This window comes from Pleurodeles waltl, chromosome 5 (assembly GCF_031143425.1).
Source record: "Pleurodeles waltl isolate 20211129_DDA chromosome 5, aPleWal1.hap1.20221129, whole genome shotgun sequence".
NCBI classification, from domain to species: domain Eukaryota; kingdom Metazoa; phylum Chordata; class Amphibia; order Caudata; family Salamandridae; genus Pleurodeles; species Pleurodeles waltl.
The window spans coordinates 516,629,181-516,646,948 of record NC_090444.1 but is presented as its reverse complement, the minus strand read 5'-3'; the positions used below and the strand labels follow the sequence as shown (position 1 = coordinate 516,646,948).

Sequence of the window (17,768 nt, the reverse complement as noted above, 5' to 3'; positions counted from 1 at the left end):
ACAACACTAGACCTAAAGGATGCATATTTCCATATACCGATACATCCTTCACACACAAAGTACTTAAGGTTTGTATTTCAAGGGATACATTACCAATTCAAGCTGTTGCCATTCGGAATAACAACTGCGCCAAGAGTTTTTACAAAGTGCCTGGCAGTCGTAGCTGCACATATCAGAAGGCAGCAAATACATGTGTTCCCGTACCTAGACGATTGGTTAATCAAAACCAACACGCTAGAAAGGTGTTCACAACACACAAAGTATGTCATAGAAACCCTCCACAAACTAGGTTTCTCAATCAACTACACAAAGGCACACCTTCTGCCGTGTCAAACACAACAATACTTAGGGGCGACAATCAACACAGCAAAAGGGATTGCCACTCCAAGTCCACAAAGGGTTCAGGCATTTCACAATGTAATACAGGCCATGTATCCAAAACAAAAAATACAAGTCAAAATGGTGATGAAACTCCTAGGCATGATGTCCTCATGCATAGCCATTGTCCCAAACGCAAGGTTGCACATGCGGCCCTTACAACAGTGCCTAGCATCACAGTGGTCACAGGCACAGGGTCAACTTCTAGATCTGGTGTTGGTAGACCGCCAAACATACACCTCGCTTCAATGGTGGAACAGTATAAATTTAAACCAAGGGCGGCCTTTCCAAGACCCAGTGCCACAATATGTAATAACAACAGATGCCTCCATGATAGGGTGGGGAGCACACCTCAATCAATACGGCATCCAAGGACAATGAAACACTCACCAAAAACAGTTTCACATAAATCACTTAGAACTATTGGCAGTATTTCTAGCGCTGAAAGCATTTCAACCCATAATAAGCCACAAACACATTCTTGTCAAAACATACAACATGACAACGATGTATTACCTAAACAAACAGGGAGGGACACACTCAACACAGTTGTGTCTCCTGGCACAGAGAAAATGGCATTGGGCGATTCACAACCACATTCGCCTAATAGCACAATTTATTCCAGGAATTCAGAATCAGTTAGCAGACAATCTCTCTTGGGATCACCAACAGATCTACGAATGGGAGATTCACCCCCAAATACTGAATACTTACTTCCAGAGTTGGGGAACACCACAAATAGATCTATTTGCAACAAAGGAAAATGCAAAATGCCAAAACTTCGCATCCAGGTACCCACAAGATCAGTCTCAGGGTAATGCGTTATGGATGAGTTGGTCAGGGATATTTGCTTACGCTTTTCCCCCTCTCCCACTCCTTCCATATCTAGTAAACAAGTTGAGTCAAAACAAACTCAAACTCATACTAATAGCGCCAACATGGGCAAGACAACCTTGGTACACAACACTACTAGACCTCTCAGTAGTGCCTCATGTCAAACTACCAAACATACCAGATCTGTTAACGCAACACAAACAACAGATCAGACACCCAAATCCAGCATCGCTGAATCTAGCAATCTGGCTCCTGAAATCCTAGAGTTCGGACACTTAGACCTTACACATGAATGTATGGAGGTCATAAAACAAGCTAGGAAACCTACCACTAGACATTGCTATGCAAATAAGTGGAAAAGATTTGTTTATTACTGCCATAATAATCAAATTCAACCCTTACACGCATCTGCCAAAGACATCGTAGGATACTTACTACATCTGCAAAAGTCAAAGCTAGCTTTTTCTTCCATTAAGATACATCTTACAGCAATTTCAGCTTACCTGCAAATTACGCACTCAACTTCTCTATTTAGGATACCAGTCATAAAAGCATTTATGGAAGGTCAAAAGAGAATTATACCACCAAGAACACCACCAGTTCCCTTACGGAACCTCAACATTGTCTTAACACGACTCATGGGTCCACCTTTTGAACCCATGCACTCTTGTGAAATGCAATACTTAACATGGAAAGTTGCATTTTTAATTGCCATCACATCTTTAAGAAGAGTAAGTGAGATTCAAGCATTTACCACACAAGAACCATTTATTCAAATACACAAGCATAAAGTAGTTCTACGGACAAATCCAAAATTTTTACCAAAAGTCATATCACCGTTCCACTTAAATCAAACAGTAGAATTACCAGTGTTCTTCCCACAGCCAGACTCTGTAGCTGAAAGAGCACTACATACATTAGACATCAAAAGAGCGTTAATGTACTACATTGACAGAACAAAACTAATTCGAAAAACAAAACAATTATTTATTGCTTTCCAAAAACCTCATACAGGAAATCCAATTTCTAAACAAGGCATTGCTAGATGGATAGTTAAGTGCATTCAAACCTGTTATCTTAAAGCAAACAGAGAACTGCCTATTACACCAAAGGCACACTCAACTAGAAAGAAAGGTGCTACCATGGCCTTTCTAGGAAATATTCCAATGACCGAAATATGTAAGGCAGCTACATGGTCTACGCCTCATACATTTACCAAACACTACTGTGTAGATGTGCTAACGGCACAACAAGCCACAGTAGGACAAGCAGTACTACGAACATTGTTTCAAACAACTTCAACTCCTACAGGCTGAACCACCGCTTTTGGGGAGATAACTGCTTACTAGTCTATGCACAGCATGTGTATCTGCAGCTACACATGCCATTGAACTGAAAATGTCACTTACCCAGTGTACATCTGTTCGTGGCATTAGTCGCTGCAGATTCACATGTGCCCACCCGCCTCCCCGGGAGCCTGTAGCTGTTTAGAAGTTGATCTTGAACATCTGTATATTTGTAAATATATTACTTTAAACTACATTATGTACATATGTATTCACTCCATTGCATGGGCACTATTACTAGCATATACAACTCCTACCTCACCCTCTGCGGGGAAAACAATCTAAGATGGAGTCGACGCCCATGCGCAATGGAGCCGAAATGGGAGGAGTCCCTCGATCGCGTGACTCGAAAAGACTTTGAAGAAAAACAACTTGTAACACTCCGAGCCCAACACCAGATGGCGGGATGTGCACAGCATGTGAATCTGCAGCGACTAATGCCACGAACAGATGTACACTGGGTAAGTGACATTTTCCATATATATATATATATATATATATATATATATATATATATATATTTGTTCCATGTGTCCTGTGCCTTTTAGTATCTCTGTTCCCAAGGTGAAAAATAGGTATTCCTAATAGGGAAGGCGCTTGAGTTTTTTCTTGCTGCAGGAAGGGCTGGGTGTACCTTTGTGGACATATCTGAACCTCAGCTTTCTATAATTGAAGCAGGAAGACTGCGCTTCAACGAATTCTTTCAACACCTTGTAGATGACAAAAGAGCAATCTGCATATTCACTGATTTTCTTATATAGAAATGCTACACACAAAATGTCTGGAGCAGATTTATTGAGGCTTAGCACTGCAGTGACGCAATGTGGCACAAAGTTTTGATATGGTATTTCTTTGCCAGCGCGAAACATTTTACCTGAAAACTTCCATTTGTAGTGCAAGTAGTGCTTTGTACTCCTTTCTGTCAAGAGAGTGTTCCGTGGGTGGTTCCAGCACTATTACCCATGGTTTTTGATGCAGAGGCCTAGCTTCTAAAAATGTCAGGGATTTGCATCAAAAATAACCCCTCCTTGAGGCCGGCGCGAAGAAGAACTGTTTTTATTTCTCCTAACATTTCACACATTGCATAGCACACATCCCATGTGGGAAATGTTTTAAAGCCCGTCCAGGTATATTATTTTGTACTGGCATTCTCTATTACCAATTTCTTTTTTAAACTATGCTAGACAGCCCACACAGATCTTTGCGCTATGGTGCAAAGTTTTGTGCCTGGCATTTAGGGGGCCTTTACCATCAGCACAGCGTATGACAGCAGCAGTAGGCTATATTTAGTAAATATGGCTTTGCTCAGCTTTGTACCCCCCAACCACTGCAAAGACCAGCATATTTGCTTTTGCACTGTGTTGCGCGTATTTTTGTGAATGTGCCCTGATGCTTTTAAGATGAGCCTATTATTCTAAAAGGTCTCTGGCAAGTTAACTACGAGCCCATGTTCACAATTAATCAGTGGCAATCCTCTGGTAAAAGTACATGATGCACACATTTCTTATTCCCCATCTAGAGTAATTGGGGTACCGGTTCCGTATGTAATTTCATGTAACAGATAGTCAGCGGTACATTAAAAAAAAATGAAACGAAAATACAGAAAATGCAAATCATGCATTTGGTGCTATATTTTAGGGCAAAATGCCATGCTTGTATGCTGGTCGTTCACATTGTCCATGCGCTTGTGCTAAATTTTCACAGGAAATGCTGTGCAATCACAAGATATGGCAAGATTTGGGTAATTTCATGCAACAAGTATGACGTGGAATTGTGCAACATTACACTAGCTGAACAGAAATTTACCCAGGGCCTAGTAAAAAAACTTTAGAACATTATGAAGGAAAACAAGGACGTAATCTTGGGAGAAGCGTGTCGGACGGAATTCTGTCATTATACAACAGGAAATCTTAATCATGGTAAACATTCGTAGTCCTTTCAAGGAATGCTTAAAAACGAATATAAAAACAAATGCAGCACCAGGAAGCAACTCATTTGAAATGGTGGTGCCAAAGAGAATGGATGTTAATGTGGCAATAGCAGAATTAATATCTGCCATTTTCACACCCTGTCCCAGGACACCAAGCAGTCCGGACCAGAGCTTGGAGGCTGGGGTCTGGCTTGAGAAGGAAAAACAGTAGGTAATAAAAAAAAAATTAAAAAAGGCCCGGAGGATAACCATATGATGAGTGGCAAGTCATACAATGCGTTGATGACTACTGTGTGATGGACAGCAACTCTGAGCATGATTCCAGGATTGCACAGTGATTGGTGATAAATCTGAGCATGTCCTGAGAATTATTAAGCGACGGGTGCCAAGTCTGAGCATGCCTGGAGGAACTCTGTGCGATTGGTGTGGAGTTAGTATGCACTTGCCCTTTCCTCAGCAGACCCATCTGAAGAGGCATTTAGCATTGTAGCTTGCACATCTGCCCAAGCCAACCAGCAGACACCAGGAGCAGAAAGAGGAGGAGGAGGCCAGTGTCCAGGGGTTATGTTTCTGCCAGGGAACACACAGATAAAACATGGCAGGGACCAGTTCCTCTTGCAGCAGATCCCTTCAAGTAGTTTCTGGGAAATAAAGAACTTTGGTTCCTTTAAGCACAGGTATGTGTCTTCATTTGCATCTGTGCCCCCTTCTGCTCCGTTGCATCTTTTCAAATTACTTGGTAAAGGGTGGGAAGAAGATACATGCAGTCACCGAATTCCTGTGTGACGAAGTATACATCTCGGAATTAATTGATCATTGATACTCAGTAAATGGCAAAGCATGAAGGCCATATATTTACTAGAAGTGCACTTTTTAGAGTACAGTCGAGGGGAGACTGGAACAAAATGCCCCAATTACTTACCCATAATCTTCATTACTCTCAGTCGTAGCCATGCTTGTTGCAGTCATTATGTCATGCAGTCTCCCAAAGAAACACAAGAGAATTCAAAGTAAGCCCCACCCATCCACCTTGGTGCCATGTAATCGGTAGCTTACCCAGAATCTTCCTGCTATAGCAAATTAGCTGTCAGGCTAATGACTGTATGACTGTGACGACTATGAGTATTGAAGATTACCAGTAAGTAATCAGGGTATTACCTCTACATCCCTCATCCTCGTTCCAGTCATTACGTCATGAGGTATACCAAATCATATGCCTTTGACAATAAATAAGACCAAACCAAAGTATGCACACCCCAAAGCCTTTAATGCATACTTGATTGTGAAACACACTAAGACACTGTAACTTTGACTACTACAGAGCTGACTTCGGAACCCCCACATCAGAGTTTGTGTTCCCATCAATGACATTATTCAGTCTGTAATGGTTGATGAAAATAGAGTGAGAAGACCAAGTAACCACTTGGCAGATCTCATTACAGTGGATTTTAACCACCTGCTGGGAGTGGACTTGGCCACTCTGTTACCTCTTTCTTCTTTTCCAAATGTTGCAAACAGATGATCTGTTTTGCGACATGCCTGTGACCCGTTGAAATAAATTAAAAGTGCAATTTTAACACCCAAAGAGTGTAAAGCATGCTCCTTCTCCAATAAAGGAGAAGGAAAAAAAGAAGGAAGAATCACCTCCTGAGAACAATGAAAGGAGGAATAAATCTTAGCAAGAAAAGACAGGACTATTCTTAGTATTTTCCTGTGATCAAAGAACCTAAGGAAAGGAGTACAACACAGAAGAAAACGAAAATACCAGTTCACCAAGCTGCAGTAATTGCTACTAGGAGGAGGACTTTAAAAGAGAAGAGTTTCATATCTTCCTCACCCAGATGTTCCAAAGTAGGTAATTGCAAGCCCTTAAGCATAAAAGGAAAACCCCAAGAAGGAAAAATAGATTTTAACATAGGTTAGAGATAGAAAAGCTTTTAAAGACCCTATTGGCCACTGACTCCGTCTCCTTTTCAGGTTCTGAAAACTCCCTAAAGGCTTTAATAGCAAACCAATGAGTATTAAGAGTGGAAAAGAAAGATTGAGATGAAAGCCTTCCACCAGAAATTGCAAGCCTGCCTAAAATGGAGCAGAAGAAGCACAAAGATCATGCACGAAACACCATTTGTGAAAAGAATTACAGTGTCAAGAATAAGCCTTCAAGGTTGGAGGTCTTCAGAATTCTGAAATGTTTCCACCAGATTGGAGGAAAACTGAAGAGAGTCAAATTTAGAGGAGGGTATAAACTCTTGAGTGGAAATGGAACTGATGGAAGGACCCATGGAAGACAAAGAGATCTTCTCTTGAGGATCGAGAACCAAGTACATCTCAGCCATCACGGAACCACCACAATCACTTCCGCCCCTTCCATTTGAATTTTTGCCAATGTTTTGGGATCAGTGGAAAAGGAGGGAATGAATGAAAGAGCCTTGGAGGCCACTAAATCAGCAAAGCATCCATCCACCAGGCTCCCTCCTCCTGAAAACTAGAGCAGAATCTCCGAACATTTGCATTGCTTCATGATGTGAAGAGATCCAGATTTGCAGATTTGTGTAAAGATTGTCCTTGATAAGGACAGGTGCATTGAAGAAGGAAGTGTTCTCCTGAGAAGATCTGCCTGTGAGATGTCCCTGATGTGAATTGCAGAAAGACTCAAGAGATTGCTCTCAGCCCAGAGACCGATTGCTGTTGCCACCTGATTCAAACCCTGGTACTGCCCTGGTGTTTGATATAAGCCATGGATACCATATTGTCTGTCCATATCAAGTCATCTTTTTGAGAGATTAAGATTCTGAGCCTCTAGAGAGCCCTGGAACATCTGTCAGCTCCCTCGCATTTGACGACCTCCTCTGCTCCAAACTCGACCATTTCTGTTGATAAGGTTGCTGCAACTAGGTTGCTCCCCACCCTGTCTTGCTGGCGTCCATGGTGATCATCACTGGCTGAACCGGATGCATGTGCATTCCTTTCTGAAGAGTTTCCACAGCTAACCACCAACCCTGTTCCTGCTTGACCCCGCTAAAGAGGTGAACTGGATGGTCTAAGAGATGAACATTTGGAGAGTAACAACTAAGGGGAAAGCTGAGAATGGGGGGGAGGCAAGATAAAGTCAAGCCAAAGGAACAGTGAAAACACATGCAGTCAAATGTCCTTGAACTTCCAGGCAGCACCTTGCCAACACCACTTAGGGAACGAGGTCCCCTTATCGGAGACTGAAGATGAAGCATGCTTTCCTGTGGTAAGAAAATCTTCAGGTGTTGCAATGTGTCCTGCAATGGGAAAAGTTTCCTTTTTAGGATAAAAGCCCTCACCCACATATAGATGGCATGCTTCATCATAGGGTTCCTCCTCACATCCAACAAAGTTGTGGTGTAGGCTACAAGCCTTAATAAAACCAGGAGGAGCTCCTAGAATGTTCTGGATCCCTACTTGAGTGAAGGATTTAGGTGAGTGGTGCAGTGTGTGAACCTACTTCTACGTCCTGCGTCCAGGTCCTGAACAGAAGGAAATAGCAGGAGGATTCTGGGTAAGCTACTGATTATATCGCACTCAGGTGGATGGGTGTGGCTTACTTTGAATTATGTGGTTTCTTTCTGTCCTTTGAGGGAGTTCCCTCATGATATAATGTCTGGGAGGAGGACGAGGTACATAGAGATAAAGTAAACTTACTTTCATGAAAAGAGTAGTGAATGCATAATGAGGAGATGTGGTGTTACAACCCGGTGCCTGCTCAACATCTGCTCGTCATTTTGTGATTCTGGACAAATCCCTTAATCTCCCCATGCCAACAAAAAGGAACCGCACTATGTGTAATGTAATCTGGTGCTGTTGTAAAATGCCCCAATGCCATTGGCCCGTGTTCATTGGGCCATATAAAACTGCAAAAAATGTGTTGCAGTTCACCAGCAACAGTGGTAGAAAGAGAGTAAATGCAAGTATTTCAATCTATTACTTTTGATAAAGGTTTACGTGTCAGATTAAAATTTGTTACAGCTTTTTTTGAAACGCACTTGCCAGCACAGATGTTGCACCAACCAAACCACACGTCTGCCTCTGCCTTTATGATATATTGATTACCCAGTTGTCAACTATTGACTGCGGAACTTAATTTGAATGCAAAACCAATGTCGTTAATCCTCCTTTTCTTGCCTTTAATGAACACAATAAATGAAACACCACCCTACAAGCAGTTCTTTGGAGATTACAAACAGGGTATAATAATTGCCATTTGTGTATATATATATATATATATATATATATATATATATATATATATATATATATACCTTTTATTTGTGCATTCATATTTCCTTTTTATTACAAACAAGGTAATGTTAAACAAAGAGTAGGTTTGCTTATAATGTTTCCATGCTTTTTGCTTCCTGTTGAATTTCTTGTTACCTTATGGCATGGTTAGAAAGTCGAGTCTCTCTTCTTACCTGAGCGGTACTACCAGTGATCAGAACCTGTTGTTTATTTTTGCCACATAGTTCAACGTAACTTTTTCTCCGTGGATTGGCTGTTGCATACATTTCTAGGCTTGAACGTTTCTAACCAGAGCGCCACATCGTCTTTCTTGCAGGCCTTATAGAAGTCTGGATCATCTTGCTCGAACAGTTGACTACCACCATCTCTAACTGTCCCCGGCAGCACCAGCCCCCCACCTTGGATTTGCTGTTTGAGCTGCTGCGAGAAGTTACCAAAGTACCCGGTAAGTAGAAAAGTCATAAATATCCATGACTAGGGATGGGTAAAATATAAATTGCGTCAGCTTAGTTGGTTTAATTTCGGAAATTCTGTTTTGTGCAATTATGCACCATTTTGGTAAAAAAAACAAAAAAGGAAATCCAGTGAATGCACAGGAACAGAACATGAGGGGCTGTTGTTTGTGGCACATTTATGTTTTTTGTTCAATTATATTAACGCAAAATGTGTCCTTTTGTCAAAAACTGACGCTAGGGTGCTTTTCACGCTAAAATATAGTGTAAAATGAGTCATTTGCATTTCACATATTTACACAGATTTCTGCCAAAATTTCGCATAACTGCGCAAAGGCAAATTACATGAATTTCACACCCCCCCCTAGCCCTAACCCACCCTGAAGAATCAAATCGGAGAGGCATTCGGAGGTATTTTTCGGTTATAGATACAATGTGAATCAAGAGCTTTGCACTGTAGTTGTTGAACCTGCCCGAGTTGTGCGACCATTTTACCAAAATTGTACCATTTACAGCTCCTACGTTTACTCAGTGACTGTATCATTCAGCGCATGAACTCGAAAACACGGAGCAGAACCGCAGACATTTGGAGTTTTATGGTAGGGCACGGTCCTTCCAGTGCGCAGCCATTTTAGAAGCGCTTACCCAGGGAGCCATATTCTGCTCTTATTTTGAAGAATTCCAACTATGTTAAGCAAGAGATGTGTAGCTATGAAAGGTGCCTTGTGGTTCTAAATAAATGAATAGTAGCAACAGTAACAATTAATATTACACCGGTGCAAGCAGTATACAGTAATAGATACACGCTTAATGGAGTGGTCTAACAAACACGGGCTGCAGCCAAGGCTTTCCGGATCGATACATATACACCTTAAAACACTTAACTGAGTGAAAGAGGATGGAAAGTTAACTACATTGGAAACAGTTACTATGACTGCTGAAAGAAGAATGGAGGATTCCCAGAACATATGTGGAACTTTAAGTAAATATGTCATTTATATGAGACTCTAGGTAGAAAGCAGGCTTTGTATTGTGTGCAGGTGTTTCTCTATGGCCATCAAGGCTTGCTACACAGACTGCATGTAGCTTCCTAGAATTGTTAATAATGCTAATAATAATGCAAAAAGAATTGGAGAATCTTTTTAATAAAGTGGACCAGCAAGATTGTCCCACCGCACAGCAGACTAGAGTATGTATCAATTAATTGCTATGTGCGGATGGCGCATGATGAAGCAACATTCATCAGCCTCATCAGTAATCTCTTTTGTTATTGTGAACATAGAGTAGGCCTTCTACTATGGGCAGTTTGGCAGAAAAACATGTGATTTATGCTAAAAGCCTCTGATATGTCCAGGTATGGAGAGTACCATTACGATGTCGTTCCGGGAATGCTTGAGGAGCTGTTCTAGGTATCAGTCAGTTGAACTGCAGGAGACCATGTACATCCATCCTAGGGATCACCTGTACTTTAAACTGCTTCTTAGGACCTGCCTTTCTACTCCAAGTTCCTTAGTTACACATCACAGTAGTCCCCTTGGCACATGGGACATCAGCAGTCCCATACCGCTGATTTTCTGAAGCAACCAGCATCTATTTTTTACAGTAGATGCTCTTTCTCCTTGGCTCTTCTGGGGTGGGCATCTCATTCGTTGTGATGGCAGTTGCCTATGCTCCACTCCTGTCCTTGTTGCAGAGTGCTGTTTCTCCACCTGCTGCCCAGTCAGGTGAGTGTCCCCAGCCCTCTGTCTTTCAGTACTACTGCCTCGCCACATCCCCCCATAACCTGCCTGGGTTTCTGCTTCTGAGCTGCTGCAAATCTATCCTAATTTTTTAATGAAGATTTGTTATTTAAATGCTTTGCATTACCACTGTAATACTGCCATTAGGTTATTGTCAGTAGTTTTTATTTTCTTATTATGTAAGTATTTCATTTTATGATTCTTTTATTAATGTATTTCGTTTTATTTCCACTTTATATTTTGCTTTATCTTTCGCTGTGTTACATATTTGTATTGTTATTGTTCTTTTAATGTTTATTTTTATCCTTCATTGTATTATTGTCAAAAATGTATCACTACTATTGTTCTTCACAACAAAACATCTTTCATAGCTGTAATTACTCTTACTGTTTTTCCCAGTTTAGCAAACTTTTTCCGTTCTTCCGTCATTCAATATAAAGGTGTAAAGGGTGGAGGTGTTGCTTGCTTTCTTCTAGCTCAGTAAAGTTGAGTAGCATTAGTAAAGTAGGCTGCCGAGCTGAGCCCGATCTTACTGATGAGTTTCCGCTGAGATATGGCCTTGCATCTATTTCTCATTCCTCTCATCTTCTGAGGTGACTCACTGATTCTCCCCGCCAACTGATCTTTCCAGTTGTTCCTGCTGAAGTTCTTGTTTAGTGACCCTTTTTCCTTATTAGATGGGTCTGAAAGTCCTCTCTTCAATGAGCAGACCTTGCACAGCCTTCTCTTCCTCCTCTATTTCTTGGTTGTCCCAAGTGAAACCTTTGATAGATGTAACATGAAGGGTTTATGGTCGACATCCAAAACTTTAAATGGCCCACTCAAAGGGCCCATGGACGGAGACACTGCACTTTGCATGACGCCAGCAATGATACTTGCACTTAGCTTACTATAAGATTGTGAAATGTGCAGCAGATAACTTGCTTGAATGTAGCACGTCTTGGTACAACTGGAAAGCTACCTAGCTACTGCCACTAAGAACACTGTGATCCATGCTTACCGCTGTGAAGATCAAAATCCCGTGTTTGTGTTGAAGCTGGAGTCTGACTGCAAGGGTAGAACTTCTTCGGAAGTAATTGGTGTTGCATAGCATGGGGAGGGGAAAGTCTGTTCTGCATGACAGGAGTGGATGAGATATGGAAGTAGGCATCAAGGAATCTCAAATTGCAAAGCTGTCCAGTCTGTTTTAGTGCTTACAGGGAATGATGAAACATATTCAATTAATATTTAATTTTGCTATTTGGGTGTCTTGAGATGAAGGGATATCAACAAAACCATGGTGGTATTTGATGAAAGGGTAGGTTATTTTTTGTATTTCTTAGCTTTACTGCCACCTTTTGTGTTGCCATCTGGTTTCTATGCTGGTGAAAATGAACCACTTTCTCCATCCAATTATTTCTCTGTGCACCCCACCTCTCTGTCTTCTCAAGTGATAGTGCTGTTGCAACCTGATCTATCTCTGAGATCAGCTTTTCTCTAGTGATTGTTACAGGCTTCTCACCCCGCATCAAGTAATTGCAACTAACTGCTTAAAACGCTGTTCACTATCATGAACAGCTACACACCCCTACATCTGTGAAACACTTGGGTGCAGATTTGCCACTCAGCACCACTACTGGTGTTGGCAATAACCTCCCATTCTGTCACATGGGGCAGAACTGTAAACTGCCAGAAAAGTACGGGATGCTGCAATATGAAGATGTTGGCCTGGTGGATGATTTCTCTGTTGTATTGAGTTAGGTAATTATAATGTAACATGAAAGATGCCAGTAGTGCCACTGGATCACTAAAACATATGGCCCTACATTCCTAAATGTGCTTGTATTACAATTTTGTCAGTCCACTCATTCAGGGATGTACAGGTTGGTCCATGGGTCCAGACTCAAGCCAGTTTGACTTTGTAAATGATTCCCATCTAGGCGCATTATACATGAATTTATCCCATGTGGATATCCAATATCTGTTCTGGAGCTGCCCTTGTTAACCAACGTGATGCATCCTTTTTCTGGTAGTTTCAAGTGAATGATGACTTTTTGGCTGTATGTTTCAATAACAATTAGTCCTTAACAGTGGTCATTTGGGGGCAGGGCTTGCCGGCCCAAAATGGCGGATGCTCGAGCCTACAGCTGCGTATTGGCCTGGCTTAGCCCTGATGATTCTGCAGCCCTGGGACACCATCTACCCCAGAGATTGCGGTCCCTGGTGGGGCAGTGTGGCAGAGGCGTGACTCCTGTCAGAATCAGGGCCTGGGGACTTCCCCTCATGGAGGCAAGACAAAGAGCCCCAGAGTGCATGTGAGGGCCAAGATGGCGGAGCGGGCATGCGTTGCACTGTGAACACTGAGCCCTTGGAGCTGAGAGAGGCTGTAACTCCCCCTGCGATTATACATGGTGGCTCTCCATCTGTCGCAGTGTAGCTTCTAATCCCAGCCCGGGCCCGAGACTGCAGTGGGAGCACTTGGGGGGGCCAACAGTGGTGAGTGGCTGAGCCGTGTAGCAGGTGGGCTGGATGCTGCTTCTCCTCCCAGGAGACACCCGCTGCACGCCGGGATAGCCCCGCCACCTGGAGAACGGCACAGCTCTTTTAGCCCAATGGGCAGTGCAGGTTGGCAGCGAGCCAAGAAGCCCTGACAAGGAACCTTGGCATTTTTTGTAGAGCACAGGTGGAGTGCCACTGATTCCCCAGAGGCTCCAAGGACTGGGCTGCGGCTGTGATGACGGCACGGGCCCAAGCTACGCTGTGAGCGCAAGGCTACTAGACCGCCTACTGGGGGCTCCCCGCTTTGGACTCTTGAGGACCTGGGGCTTCCAATACCCAGCCCCCAACTCTGTCCATAACTTCACATCACAGCGGGGGGCACAGAGGAGGACCTGCGGAGGTGCTCCTTTATGGTGACTCCCGCTGCATGAAGAGTGTGGATCGGCTGCCCTACCGCCCGGAGAGTGGTGTTGCTTCCTGGGCTGTGGTGGTGGATCTGGCTGGACAGGCACTGTACTCTGGGGCACTCATGGGTCTGGCTTGGTGGTGAGTTGCTGATTGAGGAGGTGGTGGTCAGTACTTCTTTCTTGAGGTCTATGGGTGACGGGGAGGGGGCTTGGGACTGATGTGCCTTTCCTCAGTGCCTTCTGCAGGGTGGAGCTGGCCTGATGTCCCCTGGAGCAACACTGTACTGTTTGATTTGGTCTGGACCCGGTGTGCCTCTCTTGCGTTGAGGAGTCTGGTGCACAAACAAGGCCACTCTTTTGCTGCTGCTCTGTGAGGGGCTCTCCTGCCCTTTTGCTTAGACGGACCCCCAGAGACTCCCTTCTCATTGGCACTGCTTGGATTGCACTACTATGGAAGGGGCAGAGTCTGTGGGGCTGAAGCACTGGACTATGTTGAGGTTATGAGCAGCCCCTGACTGTGTGGATGAGTGAACGTCTTTGGGTGCTGGATGGCCGTAGGAGAACGGCCTCGTTCAAGACCGCTTAAGGGGGCATGCTGTGGGCTGCAGTTCGTGATTGGCCCGGAGATGGACTTAGCCTCTTCTTCGTCCTGTAGACGCTGTCATGGGCAAATCTAAAACCAGAGTGGGATGGGCCTTTGCCAGCCCTTACGGATCATTCCAAGAATGAAGACTCGACTGCGGAGAGTAGAGGATCTCAACCACTTCCTCTTCAGGCTCAACTAGACAAGATATTGAAACCTACTGTGGACACTAAAGACACTCTCCAGCATGAAATAGGTACATTATCAGCAGAATTGGGGCTGTTGGGTGCGGATCACCACAAACAGGCTGATAGAGTGAAAGGAGCTAAAACGCACATTGAGGAACTCAGGCCAGATCAGAAGACACTGGCTGTCCAGGTCACGAGCTTGGCAGAGAGTGTAAGAGTATTGAAGCGTCTTGTGGGGGATGTTGAGTGTCGCAACCAACGTAATAACATTCACCTTTTGAGCATTCCTGAGGTTACTGAGGTTGGAGACATGGTCAATTATCTGGAGACTTGGTTGAAGACTGCACTGGCCCAATTCAGCTGACTCCATTCTTTGCACTGGAGAGGGTAGACAGAGTGCCAGCCTGCCCACCTGCCCCTGGTCGGCCGCCTAGACAGTGGTGGCTAAACTTCTCCATTACAGGGATAGGGATGTGCTGTTGCAGCAGTTAAGAGAGGTTGGCCCACTCCAGGTGGGGACTAAGAAGGTGTCTCTGTTCCCTGGCTTCACTGCTGCGATTCAGTCACAATGACCATCCTTCTTGGCAGTGAAGCAGCCGCTGCGAGAGGAGGGCCTACAGTATTTCCCTGCACATCTCAAAATTATGTTGGATGGCAAGGCTCACTTTTGCAGTGACCCCAAAGAGGCCTGGTCGTGGCTGGAGGCCTGGTCATGGCTGGAGGCCCTCAAGCCAGGACGCCTCTTGGCAAAGGTTCATGCCGAGAACCTGGCTGCTACCCATAAGTCAAGGAAATGCATCCTTAACACACCTCAGCGACGAATGCTCAAGAAGTTGACCAGGCCCAGGACAGAGTTGGATGGAGCGGCAGCACTGCTGGTTGCAGCAGAGATCGTTGAGCACAGACTGGAGGACGAAGGAGCGAGTTCTCTGCCCAACGCTCTGGTCTATCGGATTCGGAGGACTCGGCGCAGAGTAGTGGTGTTTTCCTACATAAGACTCTGCAGACTGATGAGGTACTTATTTGACTGTTGGGGCTTTGCCAGATGTTGGCCTGTGTAGTTGGGTGCCTGTTGTGTAGAGTTGGCTGTGTGTGGGTTCCCCCTTTGTGGCCCTTTGTTGACTGGCCTTCTGGACCTGCTGAGTGGGATACCACCTTTACTGTTCCCCCTCCTTGTGCATGGGTGACGCTGCTCCTGCCCTGTGGATACCGACCTTCAAGGATAGCGAGGGCTATGTAGTGCTCCTGGTGGTGGGGTGTCCTGGGCTGGCACATAGATATTTCAAGGATGATGTGATGTGGACAACTATTGCGATGTTTTGCCAATGGCTGACACATGCCCAGGGATTAAGCTTCTGACTTGGAATATTAGAGGATTGGGGCCACAGCTAGGCATCACAGCATACACCTCTGTCTTTGCCACAGGGGGGTCATATAGCTAGTTTGCAGGAAACGCTACTGGTGGGGGTTGAGGTGCACCATTGGCAGCACCGTTGGCAGAACACATATTTGCTATGGAGTACTCTGCTTATGTTAGAGGGGCCTTTTGTGGCTGGGGGCAGGGATCCCCTTTTAGGCGTTAAACACTGTAATAGACAAAGAGAGGTGCTATGTGTTGGTCTCAGGTAGACTTTATGGTAGACAGATAATATTAGGGAGCAACCAAGAACAGACCACATTTCTTGAATTACTTTCCACTTCATTAGAGTGCTTAGACACGGATGGCTGCTTTTGGGGGGAGATTTTAATGGTGTCGCTAACGTTGACTTGAATGATTTGACTCCCCCTATGCTGGGTGCATTGATTTACTGGTTGGTGGCAGTGTTCCATGTTGACTGCAGGCTTGAGGGCTTGAGGACGTTTGGAGAGCTCAGCATGGGGAGGCGAGGGTCTATTCATACTACTTACACATATATCAATTGTACACATGCCTAGACCGCTACATCTGTTTGTCTCGGCTGAGCCGATCTATGACACAGACAGAATACCTCAGCTGAACCTTCTAGAACCATAGCCCCCTCTTACTGAGTTTTCAGCTTCAGGATAGCCGTCCCTGCATGGTGACTGAATATAGCTGTTCTTGTGGACACTCCTTATAGATATTCCCTGAGGGGGTCTATCATGGATTATTTTGATCTCAACCGGGGTACAGCTTCTAGTTGTTTGACAGACTGGGAGGTTTTCAAGGTGGTTATCCATGGACATTGCCTGGGCCAGTCAGTGTAGGAGCCTCTTGACCAGGGACTAAACGTGTACCCGGATACACTAGTGAGACAGAGGACTTCAAAAGAGCAGTGTGTAGTAGCACTGGAGTGATTGCGCTGCCATAACTATACGGAATATGTTCTTTAGGCCCATGAAGAAAATGGGAATGCTAGGAGACTATTGGCCAGGCTCATTAAACCAGAGCTCCCGGGCACCCCCTTTACTAGTTTGGTGGCTTCGCATGGCACAGTGCTGTTTTCACCCGCTTCTAGTAATGAGGCCTTTCAGTATTACTATCTTGAGTCGTGCAGATGTTCAGCTACGGTACCAACAGCACTGATGAGGGTATATTTTGATGACTTCCACTCAAGACTTTGCCTGGGGAGGTGTGAGGTGTTTTGGGGGCCCTGTGACACCTCAAGAGATGAGGGTTCGATCAAAGGAATGGCCCGGGCAAAACTCCAGGATCCAATGGTCTTCCTGCAGTTGTATGTGGCCTACGGTAAACTGCTGGTGCCCAGATTAGCAGAGGTTTAAGTGGTGGCTTACGAGACGGGAGTGTTAACGGTATCGACCATGATGCCCTAGTGGCACCGCTTCCCAAGTCTAAAGGCCCGCTTGCACCACCTTCAGGGTTTCGGTGTCTTTCCATGCTTAACATGGACCATAAATTACTCCGAAAGGTCCCTGCATCCCATTTCTTACCCCACATGCAACAGTTCATACACTCCGACCAGAACGGATTTATCCCGGCACGTAACACTCCCTTAATCTCTGGCGTTTGTACCACTTACTGTACCATCCTGAAACACTTTTTAACACCGCAGCAGTGATTATGTCTATTAACCTTGAGAATGCATTCAACATGGTCTGATGGAATTTCTTGGAAGAGGTCATGCCGGTGATTGGCCTCGGGCCTATTGAATTTGGTGGGTACGCCTGCTCTACACTAACCTGACAGC

At 44.5% G+C, this 17,768-nt stretch overlaps 1 protein-coding gene across 3 annotated transcripts in view; it reads left to right on the top strand.

Moving 5' to 3' along the window:
• ARFGEF3 (ARFGEF family member 3) overlaps positions 1–17,768 on the top strand; it is a 402,727-nt gene that overhangs the window by 348,877 nt on the left and 36,082 nt on the right. For all 3 annotated transcript variants that reach the window (XM_069234334.1, XM_069234333.1, XM_069234332.1), the window contains one exon: positions 9,071–9,199. In XM_069234334.1, coding sequence (XP_069090435.1) covers positions 9,071–9,199 — 129 coding nt within the window. The remainder of the gene's footprint in view (positions 1–9,070; positions 9,200–17,768) is intronic.